Here is a 27,988-nt window from a genome sequence, read left to right on the forward strand (position 1 = left end):
GATTTCACATGTATCTGTAGCTAATGTAACTTTCAGGTTTGTTTTCATTCATCTCAATCTTTATTTCTTTAATTAGGTGTCATACATGGAGGTACAGCCAGTGGTATTATATTAGATTTGATTTACTTTCATTCCAATTGATCCGTAGTGAGGAGGTCCTCCAGGATGTGGAACATGTCAGAAAAACAACAATACATGACAACTATTTACAACTAAAACAAATAAGCTAATGTACCATTCCACAGGTCCCAAGTGGAATGATCGTCATTTTTTAATGAACACTAAGAGTCATTTTACAAATACTAATGCACTGAATTTAAAATAAAAAAGTTTTTTATTTATTTATAAGGTAATACAACTACTGTAATACTTATTTACAATGAACACATTACTGCACTGAAATGGTGCAGAAGTTAGATTATACTAACACACACACACACACACACACACACACACACACACACACACACACACACACATTTTCAATGAACACATTACTGCACTGAAATTGTGCAGAAGTTATGTTGTACTTATATACAAATCAGTTGGTTTTACTAAGAAATTCATCAATGGGGTAGAAGGAGTTGGCCACCAATAAATCCTTTAGGCTTCTCTTAAACTGAATTTCATTGGTTGTATATGTAGATACTGTCTGTAAAATGCATTGTGAATAGAGCTAGTAGTAAAGAAATAATAAATTGAAATGTCATGCATAATGCGGCAAGTTTTTACGCATCACAGTGTGTACATCATACGTCCTGAACTATGTCACATACTATATTTTTGCAGGTACATTTGTGATGCAGGTGAATGCTGTCCACAAAATGTGTCGTGAGTCAAGTTAGTAGTAAAGAAGCAATAAATTAAAATATCAAGCAAGATGTGGCAGTTTTTCACGAATCTCAGTGTGTATGGTGTCACATCTCCTGATAGGGAGATAGGGTGATATAATTTTGTAGGTACATTCAGTAATATAGGTGAACACTGTCGGCGAAACATGTCTTGTATGCTGTTAGTAGTAAATTCATAATAAATTAGAATGTCGTGCATGATGCGACAGTTTCTCATGGATCTCCAGGTTTACGTCATATCACCTGAACTATGTCATACAATGATACAATTTTGTAGGTACATTTAGTGGTATATGTGGTATTTGTTGTAATTTGAATTAGTGGCAGAGAAATAATAATTTTAAATATCACACGTGATGCAGCAGTTTCATATTATTAAAAGTGAAAATTATTAAAAGTGAAATTGTAGTAAGTGATCAACTTTTTCCCTTTGATCATTTTATGGTGGTTTTCACTGAGAAAGAGTTTTGTAAAGGCTCGAAATTACATGTAAAGTTCGTTGGAAGTCGCTATGTGTTCTCATTATCAAATACTGGGTGAATGAAATTTGCAAATTCGAGCATTGTACGCTACACTACTTTTCACTCCCACCCCTGCCCCTTTTATAGGTATGTGGTTCTTATCCTCAAAGTGTTTCCTTCCACACAGCTAGTGATATGTGTACAAAGTTTGATTGAAATCAGTTCGGTGGTTTAGGAAGAGATATGGAACATACATATGTACATACATCCTTACTTACATATGGAAAATCCAGAATGGAATGTAGCAATATAATGAAAAGGATAGTCACTACTCACCATATAGCGGAGACGCTGAGTCACAGAGAGGCACAACAAAAAGACTATCACACAATAAGCTTTTGGCCAACAAGGCCTTTGTCAAAATTAGACAACATACACACATACGTGCAAGCACACCTCAAACACACAATGTTTATGTCTAATTTTGACAAAGTCCTTGTTGGCCAAAATCTAATTGTGTGACAATCTTTTTGTTGCTCCTTTCTGTGACTCAGCATCTCCACTATATAGTGAGTAGCAACTATCCTTTTCATTATATTGTTTAATAAATAAATACATACATACATACATACATACATACATTTTCATAATATGTATGGGTTTCCTTACACACGTCTCATTCAAGGTATTTAAGTAATTTGGAAATTTGTTTTGATGCTACAAATAAATTGGAAATTCTCTTTTTTCTTCCTGTAAGTGTATTCAATATATAGTTCTTGTGAATACGTTATTATGAGAAGGATAGTTGCTACTCACCATACAGTAGAGATGCTGAGTGGCAGATAGGCACAACAAAAAGCTGCCAGAAAATAAACTTTTGCCCAACATCACCTTTGTCGGAGATAAAAAAAAAAACACACACACACACACACACACACACACACACACACACACACGAGACTGTAACCTTGTTGGCCTAAACCTCTTTTTCTGACAGTGTCTTTGTAGTGTCTATCTGTGAGTCAGCATCTCTGCTATATGAGGAGTAGCAAGTATCCTTTTCATAATATTGTTACATTCCATCCTGGATTTTCCATTGTGAATGCATTGGTTTTTTGTGTGGATGAAGCATCTCTCTTTAAAGGATTAGTACTGCATGAAAATCAAGATTCCTGTGGTGTCACCGCAAGACACCACACTTGCTAGGTGGTAGCTTTAAATCGGCCGCGGTCCATTAGTACATGTCGGACCCGCGTGTCGCCACTGTCAGTGATCGCAGACCGAGCGCCACCACACGGCAGGTCTCGAGAGACTGACTAGCACTCGCCCCAGTTGTACGGACGACTTGGCTAGCGACTAGACTGACGAAGCCGCGCTCCTTTGCCGAGCAGATAGTTAGAATAGCCTTCAGCTAAGTCCATGGCTACGACCTAGCAAGGCGCCATTAGCCTTACATAGCAATTGATACTTATCGTATAAAGCATGTCTCATCAAGAACGATGTACACAACAAGGATGGATTAAAGTTAAGTATTCTAAAAGCTACGTACTTTTCTTTAGAGCATTCATTATGTATCCTGTTTCAGACCTCACGCCATCCTTCGTGTGTTTATAGCGTGCATTGCGGTCCCCTCAAATCACACTGTGTCGGCACTTCTGTCGACACATCAATTCCTACTGATCCCTCTGCTGATCCCTCTGCTGTTCCCTTGTAACAAGTGATCAGTTGATCTTTATTACTTAGATTGTACAACTACTTAATGCAAAACAATACATGATAAACAAGCCATGAACCTTGCTGCAATGGATGATCGATGATCGACTGATGAGACCTTGTAACATTAATCAGCATGGCTTTGCTATATTGGTACTACGAATGACTGAAACCAACAAGAATGTACAACAGCTATGTTTCTGGAGGACGTGTAGCTCTGCTGGATTCAGATCTCTGTGCTGGGACTACTCAGAAAGATGTCATAAATAAAAACAGAACTGGTGTGCTACAGTTCAGAGTGTCTTTTGTTTATCCCTTGATCAGGTATACTGTTTAACAGTTAAAAAGAGAAATGTGTAGGTTGAAGTTACAGGGAGTTAGTAAAGTGTGGTGGCAGGAAGAACTGGACTTCTGGTTTGGTGAGTACTGAAATAGCGATAACGCAGGAGTGGCGTAATAATGAAGAGGAAAATAGAAATGCAGCTAAGCTGCAATGAACACTGTAGTGAATGCATTATTGTAGCTCGTAGCCAACGAATATGAAGCTACAACCACCCTTAGAAGTAAAGTTTGAGCCTAATACCTGTGCAGATGAAGAAGAGAGTGAAAGAATATGTATTGAGAGAAAAGAAATTATTCAGTTCATTAAGGGAGATGAACTTTTCATTGTTGAGGGACAGGAAATTTATACAAGAAGAAGAATGAGAAGGAATAATTGTGGAACATGGACTCAATGAAAAGAATTAAAGGGCCACCTGTTAGAATTTTCCACGGAATACAATATAACCATTGTTAACACTTCGGTGTAGGAGTCATGAAGGAAGGTTGTATACAAGAAAGATTTGGAGCCACTGGAAGGTTTCAGATTGATTGTATAGTGATAAAGTTGAGGTGTAGGAGCCAGATTTTAAACTGCAAAACATTTCGAGAGCAGATGTTGCCTGCAGATTAAAATTGAAGTAATTGCTGAAAGATAAAATTAAGCAAATTGAGGTCATTGAGCATTGAAAAAGGAGCAAACAAATATTCACTGAAACATCACAAAGAAATACAATAGAAGACGAATAATTAACTTTGCAAGACGAAAAAGTGAAGGCAGCAGAGGATCAAATAGGCAGAAAGATAAGGGCCAGTAGAAATCCTTGGGTAATACAAGGGATATTGAATTCAATTGATGAAAGCAGAAGATGTAAAAATGCTGCAAAATAGTATACAGCTGCCTTAAAAATAAGTCACAGGAAGTGCAAAATGGTTAATAAGGAATAACTAGAGGATAAATCCAAAAGGGTTGATAGGTGTGTGGATATTACTGATCCATCAAGTCATGTTTGGAAAATAGTGACATGCATTATATACAGAAGAAAGGACAAACTGGTTGAAGCCAAGTTCAAGGAATGTCAGTTTGCGATTCTGAAGAAGGTAGAAAAACAGAGCAATATTGACACTGTGGTTTATCCTAAAATAGACTGAAGAAAGGCAAACGTAGATTTATAGGATTTGTAATATTGACTGAGATACATTCAAAATTTTTAAGGGAGCAAAAAGTTGTCTACAACTTGTACAGAAACTGTAGACGACAGCTGTAAGAGCCTAATGGCATGAGGGAGTAGTTGAGAAAGGAGTGAGACAAGGTTTCAGCCTTTCCCTGACATTGTTCAGTCTGTATATTGAACAAACAGTAAATGAAGTGTTGTAGAAATGGGTCACTTGAATGCTGGCTTAGTGTGATACACATACTTTGTATATGGTGTTCTTAATAGCTCAGTGATTATTTGTAGATTCCGTATGCGTGGGAACCAGTGGAAAATTCCTTTGAAGCATTTTTTATATGTTAATTGAGTCTTTATGTATTTTTTATTTACGTGGTTGGCTTCTAGATAGAAGCCTGTTGAGGAACATATAGCTCATCTGGAAAACCTTGTCTAAATGTTTTTGATACTCTGTTTTGGGTTCTTTGTTAACTCACAGTTGTGTTCTAACCAAGCAGCTGCTCTAATATTGCTGAAAGGCTACCCTTTGTCAACCTGGCCAAGTGTTTTATTGTGGTATATGCGATTTTTTTTTATATATTACAAATGTTTTTGAGGCTTTTGGGCATCAAGTTAAATAGTGTGATTAAAAATTTGTAGAATTTGACAAAGAAGCTGCTAGTCATCTTCAAGTAACAACAAACTGTTGCTAGAAGACAGACATCAGTTTGTCACTTGTAGCTAAAGGAGGGTGTGCTTATAACAAGCTACTGTCTTCATTTCCACTACCCTGACAACAGCACAAACTCCAGACAAGCTATGATAATAGGCTATTTGGAGGCTGCGAGTGGTGGCTTCTTAATTCTATTTTTGTGTCATTCTCTGTTGTGGACAAAATTGTAGTACCGCCAGCACTGGATCGTACAGCTCACTGAAGGCTTTGTGTGGTTTGAACAGTTGAAGGCTTTGTGTGGTTTGAACAGTCACGTCAATACCACAATCCCAGAAGCAAGTTGTGGCGAGTATCTTTATGTTTTTCAAGTCCATCGTGTGTTTCATATCCGAACAGCATTGAGCAATTATTAATTTTACCACACACCTAAACCATGTCTGCCAACAGTATTATGCTTCATTTGGCAAGAGAAGATCCCTGACAGCTGGCAACTTTGCTGCTTTCAGCTGCAAAGTGCAAAAACTAACTACAATACTAACTTTGTGATAGCTACCTAGAACTGCAGAAACCAACATTGAGGCTTTGTCATGTAAACTGAAACAATTCCATTGCTTGTTGTGGCAGGCACAGGAAGCAACTGTGCCAAGCCATCTTCAACTGTCGTAGATCTCCTCTGGCCATATAACTATAGTAACATTTGTCTTCAGTAATGCAGCAAGTGGACCAAACTAAGATTTTCCACACTGGTGTGGAAACTTATTGAATTTAATGGAATTGAATTGAATTTTATTTGGTCATGTAGGATTACATGGTGTACAGTGAATGTACATATAATACAGGACACGTCAAAAATAGAAATTTATCATCACATACTTCATAACCATTTTTCTTACAATCTCACATATTGATTATAAGTAACAATATATACAAATTTAAAGTGATAAGTACTCTTCGACACTGTAAACCGGATAGTCTTTGTCATTCTTTGAAAACTTGTCATGTACATAGCCATGCAGTTTTTGAGACAGACTTCTTAGTAATTTGATACCTGAGTACTAGAATCTTTTTTCAAGCATTGTCAGTTGACAGGGTATGCTTCTTATGTCATTCTTCCTCTGTGTATTGTTGGTGTACACTAGCATTTGTAGTCCACTCTGCACTATCTTTCATGACGTATATTATAGTTTTACATATATGTGCAACGATGTAAAAGCTAAGATGTCTAGTCTTTTGAAGCAGGTTCTACATGTTTCAGGACTCTTTCTTCTTAGTATGATCCTGATTGCTTTTTTTGTGAGCACCCTTTTTATTTCTTGAATGTTAGTTTCCCCACACTCACTCCATACTGCGGGTACACCATGCACAGAAGCTGTCTACATACTATAATAGCTGCCTCATTATGAATATGATGGAGCTGAGTTTCTTTCAGGCACAATTGATATGTTGCTACCACTTCAGATTGTTATCCACGGTAATACCTAAGAATCTAGTAGTAGATTCCACTTCTTCTTATATGTTGTGGGCTGTGTTCTGAGAGCATATTCTGTAATCTCTTTTTTTGTGTGTGGTGCTTGTATTTTGCTTTCTCAGATGCAACAATTGATTTTTCATTCCCATCAGGCCATATTAGTTTCGCATGCCTCTGATTATTTTACAGACATCTGTAAATATTCTGCTGAGTGTTACAGATGCTAATCATTTTAAATGCGTGCCATCCTTGCCAAGCAAGTTTTAGCATGGAAATTTGTTTCGATATATGAAAGCTGCCACAAGACGATCACGTTGTTCTTTGACAGCATAATTTAGTTTGTAGATATATTTGTCACTCACTGACCTTTCTTTGGTACAAAAGCCCACTCAACAGACTATTTTAACATCTCGTGAACAGAATCACCATTATCAGGCTGCCAGAGCTAGATGATTACTGCTTTACTCACATTTTACCACAACAGTTAGGGACTGGATTGAGTCTTGCACCAACAGTCACTTTTAATGGTGTCGATAAAACTTCTAATATGCATTTATGGGTGGCAATGACAACACCCGAGATGGTCAGTAACCAGTATTCTATTGCTGTGGCCTTAGAACTTATCTGTTAGATTTACTTTTGATTCCATTTCCTGATAAGACTAGCATGTAAGTCATAAACGTGATAGAGCTTGAATCTCGTGAATACATTTTGCTGGAAAAATTTTGCAGTTTTCATTTAAATTTATAATTTTGTACAGTGTTTCATGTTTTGTACAGTGTTTCATCCTCCTTTTTTTTATTCCTGTAAAAACTTACCTGCCACTGGGTATTTGATGATTACTTACAGCTGTGCAACACTGTATTACATGGGACATTTTTTAACAACATACTGCTTTCAGGCTGTGAGGTAGAAGTTAATTATCGGCAGCTACAGAAAAATCTTGGTCATTGTGTTTGGTGTGTAGGTAGTTGGGTTTCTGAGGCATAATACTTAGAAAATACAGCTATGAGAAAAATAGTAGCATAGACAAATTATCAAGTGTACAGGGAATAATGTGTAAATACTGAGTTTTATCTTAACGAACAAAAGTTGCATTCGTTAGAAACAAATAGAACCCTCCAAAAAGGTGTCATGCAATGAGAACAACACATTCAAATTGTGTTCTGACATAGTTAGGTGCAAAAAACTGTATTTCTTGAGAGCTGTGGGTAGTTAAAAACAGCTGTGGGAAATTAAGAACAATACAGATGAAGTTCATCTTGGAAATGACATATTGGGTTGCAGACAGGCACAATGTAGAGACTGTTGCACACTTAAGTTTTCAGCCAAGGCCTTCTTCAGAAAAGAAAAGAAAACATACAGATATTCACACAGGCAAGCACACCTCATGCATACATGACTGCTACCTCTGGCCGATATGGCCAGAATGCAATGGTGTCAAGTCGAGCGGATGTTGCAATCTGGAGTGGGAAGGGGAAGGGATAGAAGGTTATCGCTAGGAGGAAGAAGAGTCATTGCTTCCTGACAGAGCATCGAGGCAGTCAAAACTGGTACTGAGTAACATAGGGGATGCTCCTTTGTCGCCAATTATTGGGGGTGGTGGGAGGACAGGGGAGTGTGGAGATATGGCACAGGCCTTCACAGATAGGAACTATATCCCAGAACTAGTTCACAAACAGATTTCCCATGCCACATGCCCAAACACCCTCAATTCTCCCACCACTCACAGGAACCAGCTTCAAAGGAGCACCACCTTTGTTATCACATACCACCCTGGAATGGAACAACTAAACCACATCCTTCACCAGAGCTACGTCTATCATCATGCCCTGAAATGAGGTTTATCCTACCAGATTCTTCCCACCCCTCCTGTAGTGGCGTCCTAATGCCCACCCAACATTTACAACAGCCTAATCCATCCCTGTGCCACTTCCTATCTCAACCCCTTGCACAGGGATCATATCTTTGTGGAAGAACCAGGTGCAAGACCTGACCAATCCACCCACAGAGCACTTCCTGTCATAGGTTTATCCTACTCCGTCAGAGGCTGGGCCACCTCCTGAAAGCAGCCATGTCATGTTCGAGGGTGGTTTGAAAAGTTCTCGGAATCACCATGAGAGGTCAGCGCTAGCGCAACAAGTTGTTGCCTGTGAACACGTGACACATCAGTGCTCTTGGAAGAGATTTGTGGCGGTAACGTGGGTGTGATGTTGTTCCCGCATAGTGATTTGCAAAGATGGAAAAAATCGAAATACGAGCAGTGATTAAGTACTTTGTAAAGAAAGGTATGAAAGCAAGAGACATTCATGCCGACTTTCAGAATACACTGGGGGACTCTGCTCCTTCATATTCAACTGTTGCCAAGTGGACAAATTAATTTAAATTTGGTCAGAAGAGCTTAGATGATGATCCGCGCAGTGGTCGGCCGAGATGGGTCACTACTCCAGAAATCATTGCAAAAGTGCACAGAATGGTCATGGAGGATCGCTGATTGCAAGTGCATGAAATTGCTCACACTTGCCACATGTCATCTGAAAGGATATATCACATTTTAACTGGAGAATTAGAAATTAAAAGCTTATCTGCAAGATGTATGCAGCGACTCTTGACACGCACTCGTGCACATGTGCCGTTGCCATGGCAAAATTACACGAACTAAGGTATAAATTGTTGCCACACCTGCCTTATTCACCTGATGTGGCTCCGTAACACTTCCATCTCTTCCCAAAACTGAAAATTTTTCTTGGTGGACAAAGATTCACTTCAAAGAATTCATAGCCGGAGTTGACAACAGGCGTGGAGGAAACTAATTTTCGAGATGGGATCAAGGCACTGGATCATTGTTGGACCAAGTGCATTAATGTACAAGGAGACTACGTTGAAAAATAAAAAAAGTTTGTGATGTAAGTTCTTTTTTTCTATTCCGTTCCACGAACTTTTCAAACCACCCTCGTACTAGCTCTGCTGCAATCCTTCCACAGCTTTTCATGTAGATGTGACTACCAACCAGCTGCCTATCAGGCTGAATGGCCACTGCAAAACTATGGCCAAGAGCAGAGTAGACCCCCCTGTAACTAATACAACATGCTGATGAACATAATGTGCTTGATTTCAATGGCTGCTCCCCAACCCAGGCCATCTGGATTCTCCCACAACCACCAGCTTCTCTGAACTGGGCAGATGGCGCATCTCCACTCTTGAAATCATCCTGCTCTCAACTTAAGGTAACCTGTGTCCTCACACCATCCACCCAACAGTTTCCACCCCCTCTATCTTATCATCTTCTCCCAGTTCATGTCCCTTTCCCTCTCTGTGCTCTGCTCTCAGCCAATGTCACTTGTCTTTTCACCCCTCTGTGCTGCTCTCTTTTCCACTCCCTCCCCCACCCTCCCTCCCCCACAGCCTCTCCATGCCGCACTAGACAGGCTCGTTTGGCCACCATCTATTCCCTGCATGCTCCATCAGGCAGTGCTGACTCCTGCCATCTGTAGTGTACTATCCCTCCCTCTCCTCCATCCCTATTCCACTGCAGATTGCTGCTCCACTTGACATTACACCATTGCATTCTGGCCACAGTGGCTGGAGAGAAGTGTGCTTGCATTTGTGTGCGTGTGCGTACACACACACACACACACACACACACACACACACACACACACACCCCTCTCCAGCCACTGTGGCCAGAATGCAATGGTGTAATGTCAAGTGGAGCAGCAATCTGCACACTTGTTTTCTTTTCTGAAGAAAGCTTGCACCGAAAGCTCAGGGTGTAACGGTCTTTTTGTTGTGCCAATTTGCAACTTGATGTGTCAGCTTTACATTGAGTAGCAATAAGTCCTTTTTATAATTTTATTGATATTACATCCTGGACTTTCTATTATTTTAAGTATATAATGAGTGGTAGCTGGCTTTAAATTTGAATAAAAGTAATTTAATGTGCACTAGTGGAAGAAAAGTGACTAGCCTTAGAATGCAACATTATTGATATACTATTGGCCTCAAATCACATCTAGTAAATATCTAACAATAATGTGAAAGGTCAGTATAATGTGAGTCAAACATTTTGAAGGGAAAATGGATTGGATTATGTTTATTTACTAGAAGAATGTTTGGAAAGTTTGTGCATCTGCAATGGTATCTCCTTAAGTGATTTATTCTGGAATAGAGTACTGCAAGAATTTTGGAAATCATTACCATATGAAATTAGAAGAGTAAATAAAAGAAATCTGAAAACATGCTGCTAGAATTGTAAGTTCATAAAAGTGTGCCAAGCACCAAAGAAGAAAAAGGTATTCTTTACTTTTTCTGTAAGCATATATTCTTTACTTTCTCTGTGAAGCATAGCACTTACCTTCTGGGCACCTGTGCTTTACTGATGAGCTAGCTTATATATTTGACACACCACTTCAACTCCCTACAGTTGCACCTGAAGATGATGAGCAGCTGCATCTTCGGAACACACAAACATGCAGTGGTGAATATTGTTTCTACACAGATGTAAGTGATTGTCTTTTAGTGCTTCCCCCTCCCCATCACCGCATAACCCCTCCAAACCCAATGTACTAGTTTGTGAGTACATGCTTGGCTACCAAGGGGCTCAGCTTTTGCAGTGTTACTTCCGTTCTGTGCAGCAAGCTTACTTCCACAATCCTTTTTCCCCTCTTTGCATCTCCATCAGATGTTTTTCTTGTTGCAGGCCCTGCTTGGACCTGGTTTATGATTGGGACGTGAGTTCCCACTTCTGGCATTTTCTACAGCTTTTCATTAAATAAATACATTGTTGGGGTTGACCTGCCACCAATTTTCAAAATTCTCCAGAAGTGTGGATCGTGGAGGGAAGGTCGCCCATTGCAGTGTATGCTCCACCTTTGTGCATTTCCATCTTTGTGCCCTTCTCTTTAATAAGGTAATACACCCAAGACCAAGCATAGTAGCCATCCTATTGTGGGGGAAGGAGTGGTCATCAAGTACCTGCATGGTGGTAGTCCCCCGACCACGTAGGGAATGTCCTGTTGGTACTTGAGCTGGAAACTCTGCATGTACGCCAAGGAGCATGTGTGCGATGGATAATTGGCCAGGTAGCCATTGCTGAGGCTGGGTTGTGCCCATGGGGAGAGCTCCCAATTCGAAGTGTGTGAAGCTGTGGCGGATGAGTCACAAATGAAGTTATGTTCCGCTGGTGGCTGTACGGTGCCAGCAGTCTCTACAGAAGAAAAATCCTTTTTCAATGCAGAGACATACTCGTATTACCCTAAAATATTCCCTTCCCTTGCTGCTCTGTGTGAGGAACATGGAATTATGCAGCAAGTAGAGAAATATTCCTCCCAATACTTAATTTATACAAGGGCTGATGGGAATCCTTCTTGGCCGCAAAGCCCTCATTCGTTGTGGAGAACTTAGAAAGGAAGTTTGTGGAAGTGGCAGCCATTACTAAAATGAAAAGTGGGTCAGTTTTGACCAAAACAGTGTCACCTATGCTGTCACGGGTGGTGCTCGCATGTAACAAGCTGGGTAATATACCGGAGACTGTCACTCCCCATAATAGACTAAATTTGGTTCAGAGCATCATTTTTCGCCGAGACCTGCTCTTGCAGTCTGATGATGGTCAATGCACTAAGGTGGAACAACATGGTATACACTTTGCCTGTCATGTACATAGAGGCCCAAGGACAATAGGGTTGCTAACTGTGCCTTCATCTAGGCCTTTTAAAGCGAATCATTGCCTGAAAAGATCAAGGTGTTGGTGGTATACCAATGCAATCCGTTAAACACACACACACACCAGCACGGTGCTTCGAATGCTTGAAATTCAGGCACGTCTTTGTGCTGTACAAACTAACTTCTGAGTAGGTCATGAAATAGTATGAGTGGTTGAACGAATATGTAAAACAGTGTCATACAGCTATGACGATGTCTCCCAGTTTGGTTGGGAGCTCCCTTCTTGCTGCTTTCCCCCACACCTCCTTTGGGATCGATGGCCTCCCACCCACCAAACACATCGGTCCCAAGCTACCAGCCAGAGACAGATAATCTTCCTTCGGTGCCTCTCGCCAGGAAGCGTCCCTCGGGACACATCCTTCCAAAGTTTCCACCAGTCTACGAGGTGCAACAATAAAGTAATGAATTGATGTGAAAAAAATGTTGCTTACCATTTTAGTCAAGTTTAGTGGTGTCTCCTTCAAAGTAGTTCCCTTCTGATTGCACACACTTCTTCCAGCGCTTCTGCCATTGATGGTAACATTTCTGGAACTCATCTTCTGTAATATCCTCCAAGACCCTCGTCACAGCTTTTTGGACATCTAGTGTTGTTTGAAAATGGTGTCCCTTGACTGCCGTTTTGACTCTTGGAAATAGAAAAGTCGTACAGAGCGATATCTGGTGACTAAGGTGGCTGTGGTAGTTCTGAAATTTGTTTTGCGGTTAAAAATTGCTGTACTGACAGAGCAGTATCGGATGGCGCATTATTGTGATGCAGAATCCGATTATCAGCAATGTTTGCAAGGACACGAAGAACTAGTGAAGTCTTTCTAAAATTTCTTTGTAGTAATATAGGTTAACTGTTTGTCCAGGAGGCACCCACTCTTTATGAACAATTCCCTTGGAATCAAAGAAGCACACAAGCATGCATTTCACTTTTGATTTTGACATGCGAGCTTCTTTTGGTCTGGGTGATCTCTTTGAGCACCATTGCGAACTTTGGCGTTTTGTCTCTTGATCGTACTGAAAAAACCAACTTTCATCACCAGTGATAACACGGCTCAACAATTCTGGATTGATTTCCGTTTGCTCTAACAGATTGGCTGCCACATTTTTCCGTGTTTCTCGCTGTTGTGGTGTGGGATCTTTGGGGACCATTTTTGCACAAATCTTTCTCATACCAAGATCTTTAGTTATTATTAGACGAACCATTTGTCAATTGATGTTCAGTTCTTCTGCAATCATTTTCACGGATAATCTTTGATCAGATCGTATGAGTTCACACACCCTGGACAAGTTGACATCCATCCGTGAGGTTGATTATCATCCACTGCGGTCTTCATCTTCAACATTCTTTCTGCCTTCACTAAACATTTCATGCCAACAAAAAACTTGAGCTCTTGACATAACCTCCTTTCCAAAAGCCTTCTGAAGCTTACCGTAAGTTGTTGTCATGTTTTCACCCAATTTAATGCAAAAAGAAATGGCATACCATTGCGCAGTATTATGCGGTTCCATTTCCGTGACTAGAGACACAAACAGGTGTTAACTTATTACAGCACAACTCACGACTGAGCAGATGCGTCGATGTGCCGCTTGGACTAGAAGCAGCTTATAGACCAAGGTCAAAGATATTGTGCCTACGCAAGCCTGCAGGGTTGCCACATCTTGCAAAGAAAATCTGTCTCATTACTTTATTTTTACACCTCGTACAAGCAGACACCAACCAGTGGTTGAAGGAACCACAGGCTGCTGGTCGCAGGACCCACGATCATCATCTTTACCTGAAACTAATTTAGAGAAGCCCTTGCAATCATGAAAATCCTCTAAGGAGAGGAAGGTTAAGAAAAAATCCTCTAAGAAGGACTTTCCAGTGGTCCCTAAACTACCAGATTAACCTGTTCCATTCCTGTGGATGATGCAGAGATTGTGGCAGCCCCAAAGGCCCCAGGGTGCACTACACAGTGGAATCCAGAATGTGTGTCTATTGATGCCATAACCCCTCAGTCAGTGGCATTAGATGACCCTAGAGTATAACCTGCCTCATGGTACATAACAACATTATTTTCCAGTGGAATTGTAGTGATTTTTTTCTACCACCTGGCTGAGCTACAGTATCATTGAAGCACTCCCCCATATTCTGCTGTGCCCTTCAGTAGACTTGGTTTCCAGCAGTACAGACCCTGGCCCTTCATGGATTCCAGGGATATTGTAAGAATTGTGCTACCTATGACAGGATGTGCACATGTGTTCTGTACACACTATTTAGTGAACTTGTGCCTCTTAATCCACCTTTGGAGGCTGTGGTTGTTCAGGTAAAAGCATTTCAGGATATTATCATCTGCAGCATTTACCTCCCTCCCTATGATAAAGCGTCTCAGAACATATTGTTTGCATGGATTTCTCAGCTGCCCCCACCTTTCCTAATCTTGGGTGATTTAAATGCCTGTAACCCTTTTTTAGTTGGAACCATGATCACTGGTTGTGGTAAAGACATCAATAACTTGCTGCCACAACTTGGAATTCTACCTCTTGAATACTGGTGTCCCCATACACTTCAGTGTGGTGCATTGGAATTTTCTCGACAATTGACTTTTCCATTTGCAGCCATCTTCTTCTCCCATCCATCCACTGGAGTCTACGATGACCTGTGTGGTATTCACCACTTCCTGATCTTGTCCCTCCTTCAGCATCATTCCCATGGACACCTGTCCAGATGGGCTCTCAGTAGTGTTGACTAGGGTGCTTTTGCCTCTGTGTCACCCTTGGCTCCCTGCCGCATGGAGATATCAATGAGACTGCCCAAAATACAAGTACAGCCATTGTTTCGGCAGCTGATTAGGTGATCCCGTTCCTTGGGCCCACCCTGATGGAAGACAGTACCTTGACGGTCTTCAGAAATTGCAGAGGCTGTTAGAGATCATAGGCAGGCTCTCCAACACCATAGTGACACCCATCAATGGGCACCTCATTGCCTCTAAGTGGTTTTGTGCCCAAGTCCACCACCTAATAAAATGACGGAAACAACAATGCTGGGAAAGGTGCATTTCAACCATACCTCCCCTTCACAGGTTCAGGCAAAGATCAGATGTCTCTAGGGATACCAAACACCTGTGGGTGTACCTAGTATTACCTTGAATGGTGCTATCTGCACTGACCCAAATGCCATTGCTGAACGCTTTGCTCTGCATTACGCACAAGCCTCTGCGAGTGAGAATCATCAACCTGTCATTCATGTCTTGAAACAGCAGGTGGAGCAGAAGCAATTATCTTTTACTGTATGCCACTTGGAGCCATATAATGCTCCATTCAGCAAGTGGGAAATTGTCATGTCCTAGCCCACAGGGGCGATACAGCCGCTGGACCGGACCACATCCACAACCAAATGATCAAGCACCTATCGCTGGGTGTCAACGTCATATCCTTGCCATCTTTAATGACGTGTGGAGCGAGGGCGAGTTCCCATCGCAGTGGTGATAAAGCATCTATGTCCCAGCACTGAAACTGGGTAAGCGCCCTCTAGAGATGGACAGTTACTGCCCAAGTATCTTCACAGATGTGCTCTGTAAGTTGCTTAAATGCACACTGAGTTGGTGGCTATGTTGGCTCCTTGAGTCATGTGGTCTTCTGACTCGGTCCCAGGGTCGTTTTCATCAAGGCAGTTCCATTACTGATAATTAATCTGATTTACCTGGAGTCTGCCATTCAAACACCTTGCTGTAAATCAACACCTTACAGCTGTGATGGAGACTTATCCCTTTTTAGGACTTGGCTTCATTTCTTGGTTGATGTGGATTCCCCATCTTTCATGCTTAAGCAAAAGTGCTGGTTGCACCTTAATACGCTTAATGCCTGAGTAACACCAGTTTGGGTGCAGATCATACTGCAACGCTGATACAATCGTGTCTTGAGTATGGGAATCTGGTATATAGTTTGGCATCACCCTTAGCATTGTGGGTGCTGGATCTGATACATCCTGGGGGTGGGGGGTTGACTTGTGGCAGGAGCCATTCAAATTAGCCCAGTGAACAGCTTACTTGTGGAGGCTGGGGTCCCTCCATTGCGGATCAGGCACAAACAGCAGCTTATCAATTATGCTGCCCACATTCGCAGCTCCTCTAAGCACCCGAAATACCGTCCTCTCTTTTCAAACACACAAATCCATCTCTTGCAATGGCAGCCCAAATTGCAGATTATGCTCTCAATCTGCATCTGGTCCGTCCTCTCTGAACTCCAGTTGTTTCTTCTTCCACCTCTCCTCTGGGCTCATTTTATGTGCACCTCCGTTGTGCATCCCTCAGCCACATCTTTGTCTTGACCTATCACGAGTTATAAAAGACTTGGTTCCTTCCGAGGCTCTCCACCACTAATTTTTCTTCATTTTTGATGCATCCCAGGGTTCAGAAGTAGTCTATCTGATGGCTTAATGATTGCTGGTCCCATAGGCTTTGCTTATTACTCACACGGGACATACTGAACTGCGCTCCTTGCCAGATCGCTGGAGTGTTTTCACTGTGGAGTTGGTAGCCATATCTCATGCTCTTGAGCATATCCGTTCTTGCACCAGTAGGGATCCTTTTTCAACTGCAGCGACTCCTTGAACAGTTTGCAAGCTCCTCTCAGCAAGTGTTACTCTCGACAGCCAGTGGTCATTGCTATCCAGGATTCCCTGTACAGCCTTGAACAGTATGTATGCTCAGTGACCTTCGTCTGGACCCCAGGCCACATCTGGACCCCAGAGAATGGCTACCAGTAAACTGACCCTTGAGATTGGTGTTCTGGGAACAGAACTCAGATTGATATTATGCTATCAAGTTTTAAGGTTCTGGAATGTGGAATGGCTCACTCTGACTTCACCATACAAACTACAATTGATAAAGGAGACTACAAATCTGTGGAAGTCCTCTGTGCAAACCTCTCACAAGAACTCTACCATCCTTTGCCAGCTCCACATTGGCCATACTTGGCTGATTCATGGTCATCTCCTCCATCGCGAGGACCCGCCCTATGGTCATTGTGGTTGCCGTTTGACAGTGGTCCGCTTTTTGGCAGATACTTAATCTCACTACCCCTGGTGTTAGGAGAAGATGCCTTAGCGGCTGACTTAGTTTTATGTTTTATTTATGAAGGAGGTTTTTCCCACTCTTTTGAAGAGAAGGCCACTTAATCCTATTGGTCCATTCAGGGGTTAGGAGAACTCTGTTGTCTTCTCTGTCCAGACCAGGCTGCAGTTGTCTGCAGCGGTCCTCACCCTACCTGCATTTTTACTCTTCATCTCCCCTCTTGTGTGGCCCATTAGGCTTGTTCGTCTTTTGTCTCTCTGTGCTTCTCTTTTCCTGTCCATATGGCTAGTTTTTCCTTGGCAGTTTCTGAGCGGAGTACCTCTGGTAAGCGGGGGCGGGTGGGAGGGGCGGTCGTATATCCCCTCATTGCAGTCTGCTTTCGGGGAATTCTGGCTGCTCCCTGCCAGCCTTTCTTCCTCTGTCTCCCTTTCATCTTTTTGTCCCTTATCTCACCTTCATTGACCTTTTATAGACCTTGGAGTTTTCTTCCCCTGGGGTTTGTGCGGTAGGCTGCCTCTAATCTACAGTCACATAGACCTGTGTGTTCGAGGAAAAAGGGACTGATGACATAGTAGTTTAGTCCCTTTAATCATCCAACCGACCACCTTTAGTCCTATAATTTTGCTTTATTTCCTTAAGCATTATCTTAATTTGTTTTATCACTTGAAATACTTTCGTAAAAAGAGAAGAGTTTGATGTTTTATCCATCATCAGTAATCTAAGGGAACAGATGTGAAATATTTTAGTGTCATATATACAGCCTTCTGTAAAGTGATGGGGATTCTGTTTCACCCATCAGCTTTTTTTACTCTTAAGAACAATATTTTATCTGGCACTTCCTTGTGACTGATAGTACGAGGGTTGGAACTTTAATAGTGGCAACTATTTATTTACAGCTCATACAAAATAGATACATGTTTCAAAGTTTTACTGACCTTCAAAGTAGTCACCAGCATTGTGTATAACCCATTGCCAGCGATGTGGAAGTCGCAGGATCCTCTTAGCAGCGACAGTTGTGTTGACAGTTCGAGCAGCATGCTCTATTGTCCCACGAATTTGTAGCAGTTCTGTAGCGAATGTCGTGTTCCAGAAATGAACAGCATAGAGACAGAAGTGATGACACTTTCTGCAGGACCTGACCATCATTTTGCAGAACAATGCTCAAACACATACAGTGCAAGCTGTTACTGATTTGTTTGACTGATGGGGCTGCTAAGTGCTATACCACCTACTACACTCCCCTGACTTAAGCCCTCATGAGTTCAACACGATTTCTAAACCGAAGGAAACACTTCACGGCATTCGCTTCAGACCTGCTACAAATTCGTCGGGCGATAGACCACGCCGCTCGAGTTGTCACCACAACTGGCACTGGTAAGAGTATCCTACGACTTCCACATCGCTGGCAACTGGTTATACACAATGCTGGTGACTACTTTGAAGGTCAGTAAAACTTTGAAACATGTATCTATTTTGTATGAGCTGTAAATAAATAGTTGCCACTATTAAAGTTCCAACCCTCATATTTAAGTTTTCACGACATATTTTGTTTGTCATTTGTGTTGCTTAAATTAAGACTTGTGCGATAGGTTGTTATGTGTATCCCAAATTTTACTAAATTTGTATTATTTATTCCCTGAAACATTTTAATAGACATATTTTTAAGTTCATCTATGAAGTAAAAGTAGTTAAGTCAGAAATGATATCAATGTAAGTCTTTAAATTGTTCTGCTGTGTATCGGCATTTTTAGTTCATTGGAGAGGCAGTCTTTTTCTTTTTTTCATAATTTGCCACTTTGTATTGATCGAGGTTGTAGTACATAATTTTCTCATTCTTGGTGTTATATATATGGTTTTTCGCCATTTTCTTTTAAATGACTGCTATGGCAAACTTCATAGAAGAGTAAAGAGTATGAACACCATCTTTGGCTGTGTTATTTCCTCTAGTGTTTGTGTAGGTGTTGCTATCAAGTCAGAATGTTGTACATAGAAAAGTGAGATTTTATAGCTTAGGAATCACCGACTCTTACTGCACATTTTATGTAGATAGATCTGAAAGTAAAGTAAAGTATCTAAATACACTTACTTGTGACTGAAAGTTATACTGCAAAACATCAGCATTGGGGAGTGCTACATAGATAAAAATGTGTTATGTGGGGCTGAGAAGACTTTCCAGAATTTCAGGAGATGTTCAACACAAAATGTACTCAAAAGTAACCAGAAGTAAAAAGTGGCACAAGTAGTTGTGATAACAACAGTGCTGTAAGATTACAAACATATTGTATTTGTTGGAAGTTTCTTTGATAAGATATTATCATGTAATTGTTATCATGATCATCTAATGATCTGATGGTTAGTAAGATGATAACCTGTTTTTGTTCATGTTTCTGACTGTTGTGAAGAATTTGGTATAGAAATTTAATCAGTAAATTATGTGTGGTGGTAAAAATTCTTGCAACTCTGTCATTAATATGTAGTCTCCAGTTAATAACAAGGGTTACATGTATGCTGGTAGATATGATGCAGTTTCTCTAAGTTTGTGGTTCGTTTGCTGCTGAGAGATTTCTTCAACATTTTTATTGTTAAATTTATGTTTATTGACCTGGAACAACTTTCAGTGGAATGGAAAGTGTTCATTTTAGCCTGCCTCATAAGATTGCACCTCATTTGTGTGATATGTAGTTATTAGTCAGTGCCTTTTAGAAAAATGAATTCCTTACATATTTCAGGCATTTCTCACGTGTAAAATCTATTTTAATGGAGATTTTAATAACCAATTCATATTCTTCAGGGTGCTGGCCACAATGATGTTGAACTGTACTCTCAGTACTTGGAACGCCTGAAGCAGTTTGTCTCTGTAGAACTGCTCAACTGACAACTACTGCCACCTGGTGAGGAATCAGAACATAATGCAACGTCAACTGTCAGCTCTGCAACCACTAGTTCAGTGACTGAAAAGCTTCTCTAGCTAACCGACACACTGACAAATCAGACAGTTGGCGAACTAACTAATAGTCCCACCAGTCCTCAAGACGAAAAATCTGAGAGTGAGCCTTCAACCAGTAAACCAGCTGGTCAACCAGAGAAATCTTCTTGTAAGTCATCAGTACCAACTGCAAAGGCAACCACAGCAGAAACAGTTAGTACAACAGCAGTCATAAATGCTCCTTATGAACTGCCCAGAGAGACTACTTGCTAAAAGTTGGTATTATTTTGTGTGTGTCTGATGAACTGTACATATTCAGCCTTGGGCAGTTGTGCTGATAATGAAGAATAAATTGCCTATCACATATTGATTGCCTGATAACGTTACATATGAAGTGAATCCTAGTGCTTAATAAAAATATGGGTTAAGAAGAGGTTAATAGTTTCCAAAAATTCCCCAGTGATGTATCATTATGGCAGGGAAAATGTTATTGTTTTACCAATATTGCAATATTACAGAATATATATGTATATAAAAAGATATATATATATATATATTCATTTTTGTGTACAAACATTTGTTACATCTTTTGTATCGGTAAAAAAATTGTGCGTTTAATTAAGCAGTGTATTGTGTACACGGACATAATCCAGGCAAGAAATTACATAAGTTATCAAAGTGTGATACAAGAAATAATAGTGAAATCATTCTCAGAATTTGCTATATTTTAGAGCTGTACTTGTTTATACTGATGATATGCTCATGTGCAATTTTTGTTACTGTAAGGATGACAAAATACCAAGTGTGTGAATGAGTGATGTAGTCACTTCATTAGAGTATAACAAAAGAAGAAGAAAAATCACTCGATGAATTTACTTTTGAATATTCGTATCGTGAGAAGTTCTCCATAATTTTATATATATTTGTGTGTGTGTGTGTGTGTGTGTGTGTGTGTGTGTGTGTGTGTGTCATATAGTGTGGTGCTCAGTTTTTATGAGGAAATATTCATATTATAATTTATTGTCTTGTGTGAGTTCACCAAGGAGATTTCACACTCAAGATGTTTATTATTAAAACAGTAAACACCTTCCAAAAAAATATTTGTATCTGTTATTAATAACTATTCCTTCTGATTTATCATGACAATAGTTAGACCTGAACTAAAGATACAGAAGACAGCTTTGTTCTCTTTACTTAAGACCCAAGTAAACTGAGTCTATTTAGTTGTAGTTTACAAGTTGTTTTTTGCCCAGTGTGTTCTATTCTTCATATTTTGGTTTGTGAGATTTGTTATGTTGGCTTAAATAATGCATGGATTTTAAATGTAAATCACAGATAATGTTGTTGTTCTAATTCTTTAAGAATGTTATCTTTTGGAAATTTTTGAGCATTATTGAACTTTTGCTAGCAAGACCATAACTGTATTTCCTCAGAAGCCTGACAAGAAGTGGGATAAATGAAGTTGATTTGATTTGTGCTCATTTCTATTGGATGTTGTGCAAAATTAATTGTTCTTCCAGTTGCAGATTTGTGCCTGTGTAATAAACACACTTTTTGAGGGTTGATATTGACGTATGTATTCCAGCCCTAACTGCCAAAACATTCAGAATTGAAATGTGAAACCAGATTTCCAAGTGTTGTTTTTTTATCAGTCCTGATAATTTGTTTAATTTATATATTATTGTAAGTTCATGTAAAGAACTGGATACAAAATTTCTTAGACTCTCTCTCTCTCTCTCTCTCTCTCTCTTTTTTTTAAAGATATTCTTGTGTTTATTGGTCATATGAAAGGTAATCTGTCATACACAGACATTTCATTTTATGTTGCCATGTTTGATGCCACTAAAGGAACTACATTGTGTTACACTACATTTCATGTAATGAAGTGATTCAGAAGAAGTTGGTCTCTCTGGTTGTACATCTTGTTGTCACATGTATATGCAAAATGTTTTATTTCTTTAAAAAAAACCTGTTGTCATTTGTGGTTTCATTGATTTCTTCTTCTGGTTGTGTGTGGTTTTTCTGCTATGATACAAAACTTATCTTAAAATATCACTTTACAGTCATGTTATCAAATTGGTTTTAATTAGCATGAAAAATTGAGAACCTTCAGCAGCTGAAGTGTTCATCTTCTAACATAGTTTTCTGTCAGATTTTGTTTTATTTTTGAACACTGTGCTAGTTGTGGAATAGTAATGCTGGGAATTTATATTTACAGTTAATGCAAGGAAAGTCACCTCTCACTGCATTTGCAGTTCTAAAAACAGATAGTTACTGTGAGGAGGAAAATTTTTCCATGATTCTGCAAAACCTTTTATTTTATTCAGTTGAAACTTTGTGATGACAATGTAATACTCAGTTTAAAGAACCTTTGTCACATGAACAGTCCCATTTAAATATTGTTACTCTTCAAAAAGAAAAAAGAAGTTTTAGAATGTTTTGCTGATGTAAACCAGTTATGTCAAATGTCCTCCAGCTTACATTGCCATTGTTCAACATGAAACTTCATCTTTGAAATCAAAATAATAATACACCAATTAAATAATAAATAAGTTCTGTAGTTGCACAAATGCTGTATGAACAAATTAGGCCAAAAAAACCTGTGAAGTTATTAGGTGTAATTTTGCAAAATATGGTAATTGTTTTACAGAGTTTCCTTTTTCTTAGTGAACTGAGTCATTGTCATTTAGCACAATCAATAATGTGGATAGATTGACGGAACAAAATGTGATGTATAGTTTCCTTTGGAATATATTCATAAAAGAAAGGTCAGCAAGTGGTTCAGATGTAAGCGGTGAGAGGGATGAATGATGTAAATGAGATGCTTAGTGTATATACTTTATCGAATGCAACTATTTCTTTGAGGCCTCATAAGTGGACCAGCATTTGTGTATTACAACCAGTAATATGTAATGTGGACAATGCTGAATTTAATACACTATATTCTGAAAAATTCTTTATCTTTTAACACCCAAAATAAAAGGAACACATTATTTCAGTGAATTTTTTGTTATATTTACCTAAGTAAGTGCCTCACTTTGCAATGTATTTTGTGCAAAATCTGACAATCAAATCAATCATTTAATTTTCATTATTTCACTACCACATTCTAGCAACTGCCAAAGTTCATATGTGGATTCTTGTCATGTGAATTCATGTGTTAAATGCAGTTGCTTTGTAGGTTCTGGACTTGCATCTCAAAGATGCACTTAATAACGAATTAGGTTTCAATTACATTTGTTGAGATCATATATATTATTAGCGTCGTAGACAAGAGTTTGAAATTTGAGCAGGAATGCATTCTGCTATAATTACTTTTGAATTAGGTATCAGGCTAAGTGCAATGTGGAGAGAAAGGAAGAAAAGCAGAGAATGATTTTTGTTTGGTAGTATTGAACTTATTGTGCCTCTGGTTATTAGTATCATTATTATTCAAAAGTATCTAGAGACAGAATTCTTTTAAAATAGTATGAATTCTTTTTGGTCAATAAATCATATTCCAATGTACTTAAAATTGTGTCATCTTTAGCCCACATAGAAATCAGCTACACAGGGACCAATCGTGTCATCCATATTTGCAGCAAGGTAGAGAGTGGATGTTTGATAATTGTTTGACTTTTATTGTTGCAGTTCTTAAGTTAATCTTGTACCGTGTTAATGAAAAGGTGACTTAATGGATTCATACCTTCCCTTATTCAGTAACAATTTTTCAATGGATTTTGTTTGGTGTTAGCTGGTTTTTCTTCTCCGCAATATCCCTTATGGTGTCTGCTGTTAAGAATCATACAGTCGCTTCCAGTTAAGCAGTCTTCCATTTGAAGATTTTATAGATACATATTATTAGAGAGTAAAAGATTCGCTTTCTGTTAATATTAGAAGTAAATTCATTTGTCTTTAATTGTCTATGTGAGCTACCTGAAGGTAGATAGTAGTGAACTAACATTCTCAAAACTAAAAGCTTACATTTATGAAGGTAAAGGCTGGAGAATGATGAAAGTATCTGTATCAATATTGTGGATACAAAAAAAGATAAGTCACTTAGAATTGCATTCCAAATAAAAACGTTAGTACTCTGCGTAATGCATACGAAAGTGAAGTGCATGAGTGGGAGGTGTATAAATCAGTGTCCTAGAAATGATGGTGGTTGTGGTAAGAAAAATCTTTAACTATTGAACAGATTGAGGGGAGTGGGTGGAGGTGGTGTTCGGAAAAAAGGCAACAAAAAATTTATTATATATGATAACAAAATGAAAGAGAAGTAAGGCGCGGACAAGGCATAAAACTTTGAGGTTTTCATGATGTATTTGTTATACAACAGATCATTGGTGAACTTTTTACAATAAATCGTATAAAATTCTCAATTTATAGAGATTACATGTCAAAAATTGACCAAGACAATTGGATACCGTAAAGTACAATATCAGAAACATCCATTGTAAAAGATCTCACTTCAGACTTAAAAGCAACTGTATTTAAAGACAGGGAGACAATTGTAAATCTGTGCAGGTTGTGGTTGGTACTAGAGCAAGAATGGTTTGCGCATTACCTGTAAGCTTGAATTGTTTGCACCTATAATTTCTGATGTTCCATTGTTTTCTCAAAAATGTTGACCATCATGTACTTATTAACACTTAACAGTGTCTTCTTCAGAGGTGATGTAGATAGTATTAGGGAAATGAGCTGACAAGTTTCCTTTTCCTCTTATGGAATAAGTATGAGATAAAAAGGACTTCAAACTGTTGTATCATGAAATACAAATATAAACTTTTATTAATTGGTTTTCGTCTCTCTCTCTCTCTCTCTCTCTCTCTCTCTCTCTCTCTCTCTCTCTCTCTCTCTGTGTGTGTGTGTGTGTGTGTGTGTGTGTGTGTGTGTGTGTGTGTGACACATAATTAGTTATTGACTGATTAACTTTTGATAATCTTGTGAATGAGTTCATGCTTTATGAAATATATAATGCACTATTCAAAGAAAAAGGAATCCAGAGAAGTTTGCCCCTGTTTGGTTTTGTATGTTTATCTGTTCATCTGCCAAAGTACTCTCTCTCTCTCTCTCTCTCTCTCTCTCTCCCTCCCTCCCTCTCCCTCCCACACACACACACACACACACACACACACAGTTTGTCGCCTCCTTCAGCCTTGCCACCACTCCTCCTCGGTCTCTTGTGTATAGATGCAGAAGTTCACAACTCTCACACACTATGATTTTCAGTAATTAATTACATAATGTGGCTTACATGCTCCCACACCTCTGTAGTAATAAAATGTTAAACGTCATTGCTTGATAAACATTCCATTTCAGAAAATTTTGTTGTCATAATCTTGTTTGGATGGAGCTGGATTCAGAATAATACTATTTTTCACCAAAAAGGATTGTTTTGCATATTTCTTTAGTTTAAAACCACTGGTGGCACATCAAAGTTACCTAAATGGGCGAATCGTGCCCGACTGACTGACCACCGTCTCATCCTCTGCCAGTGGTGATGTTGGATGCAATGTGGAGGGACATGGTCAGCTTGCTACTCTCCTGGTCATTGTTGGTTTCTTGATCTTGGAAATGCTACTGATTGGCTTAGTAACTCCACAGTTGTCCTTAAGAGACTGAGTGAATCTTGTACCAGTCCTCCAATCAAGGAAAAATCCCTGGCAGTATCAGGAATCGAAACTGGGCCCTCTGCATGGCAGGCTGCCATGCTGACCACTCAACTACGGAGGGACACGTTAGAGTAGCCATTTTAAATTCATTATGTTTTTAAGATTTAATAGTCTCAATTTACGTGGTCTTTTTTGTCATTACATAGTTCCACATTTAATTTCATTCTTGAATAATTAGATGCTGTGTAAATAAAATTTGTCGGGTTCTTATGCCAGCAGAAAGTATGCTGAATAGAAATTTGTTGGTGTAAAAAATTTTACATTATCTTACAATGGACAGCAAATGAATTATTACTATCTTAGTTTTCACATGGGTATTATTTCCAATAACATTTCTTATGTAATGTCTTTAATGTCTTCTTTCACCTCTAGTGGTTTTCGTTTTGGGAGAGAATAATGGCTGTAGCCTCCTATGCTAAAATTTTTAAGCCGGATTGGTACTGATTATTTATGGTTGCCTTTAGATTGGTGCATTCATCTGTCAACAGCTCACTCAGTCTGGATGAATGCCTTATGGTTTTAATTGCACCATATTGCAATCACTAAATACCTGCAGCTTTCTGAGTGATATAAAATATTTGTATGATAGCATTGACCCTCAAATGATGTGGTCAGAAATTGTTGCAGTTTGGGATATAATTAAAATGTAGAAAAGTAGTTATTTAATTGCAGCTTTTATGAATTCAGCAGTTTTAAATCTGTCATCTCGTTACAACTATAGAATTGCCTTTACGACTACAGATGCCTAGTTAACATGATGGTAGATTTTCAAGTGGCAATCTTTCCAAGGAAGTGCTGAGATACATTTCTAGTTATCAAAGTTTAATTTCCTTTTTACGCTTACTTATGAGGCCACAATATTTTTGTGTTCAATGATATTGCTGTCTTAAAAAAATTAATGATCACTTTGTTTGTAAGTTAGTTTACTTTTGATGTAAACATATCTGGTTTGCTTTATGAAAATGACAGATAGTGTCAACATTTACAGTGTAAGCATTTATAAAGGACATAGACCAAGCTCATTCATTTATAGCATTGCCAATCTTTGGCATAACCATTGTGACATATTGCACAAAACTGGATGTGTTTCTCATCTCAAACTGGATATCTGGAAAAAATATATAAAGTACTTCAGAAGTGTACTTAATGTAGACATGCTGTAGATGTCAGGTACTAATTGTCCTTTATTTGTGAAACTTTGTGCTGTGTGTTTGTAAATGTTTACACTCCATAATACCAAGTGGAATGTTCTGAAGCAAGAATCTGAGAACTACATTTTTGTAATTCAGAAATTTTTGGTATTATTTTGTTTTGCAAATTTGAAACAATAAATTTAAGTCACATACTTTCACTGTATTCCACATTGCTAGTGTCATTGTTGTTATATATCTTTAAGGGAAATTCCAACTAAATGACATTATCCATGATTTAATCAGGGAAAGAGTATTAAGTTGATGGTATATGAGACCTCCTTCCAGTACATATTAAAGACATTTCCACCACATTGCAACTATTTCATCTGCTCTGATTGTAACTAAGAAAGGGCATTCAAAATGAAAACTTATCTATTAGAGGACTGTAATATAAAACTATTATTGTTAAGAACATGGAAATTATTTCATGCTCATAATTATTATAGTGTGTTAAAGGTTCAGTTAAGTTTCCATTATAGGCAGAAATTACTTGTTGCTGGAGATAGTCGTGCTACAGTATTCAGTTATTTGTCATTACTCATATATGTTGGAGCCAGCTTTTTGCAAAATTGTACAACCAGAAGTGCTCAAGAATATAATCAACACAGTTCAAGCAATAAAGGCTAATGTGAAATGGAAGGAATATAGACTGATTATTTTGAATTATTCAAATGTTAGTGTAACATACATTTTCATGCATTTTATGACTCAAACACACTGCTGCAGTCACCTCTTTACACCTGGAACAATCAGTGCCTATATTTTGAGTCCTGTGAGTGAAGTATGTTGTGGTATACCTCAGTATCATATTAATTCT

General features: G+C 39.0%; 1 protein-coding gene across 1 annotated transcript in view; it reads left to right on the plus strand.

The window, feature by feature from the left end:
• The window catches only part of LOC126259202 (alpha/beta hydrolase domain-containing protein 17B), a 190,406-nt gene extending 168,354 nt beyond the window's left edge, over positions 1 to 22,052 (plus strand). The window contains exon 4 of the mRNA XM_049955793.1: positions 20,190 to 22,052. Within this exon, the coding sequence (XP_049811750.1) occupies positions 20,190 to 20,273 (84 nt within the window). The 3' untranslated portion in view covers positions 20,274 to 22,052. The remainder of the gene's footprint in view (positions 1 to 20,189) is intronic.
• Positions 22,053 to 27,988: the final 5,936 nt, after the last annotated feature.

Source organism: Schistocerca nitens, chromosome 5, assembly GCF_023898315.1.
Source record: "Schistocerca nitens isolate TAMUIC-IGC-003100 chromosome 5, iqSchNite1.1, whole genome shotgun sequence".
Lineage (NCBI taxonomy): Eukaryota > Metazoa > Arthropoda > Insecta > Orthoptera > Acrididae > Schistocerca > Schistocerca nitens.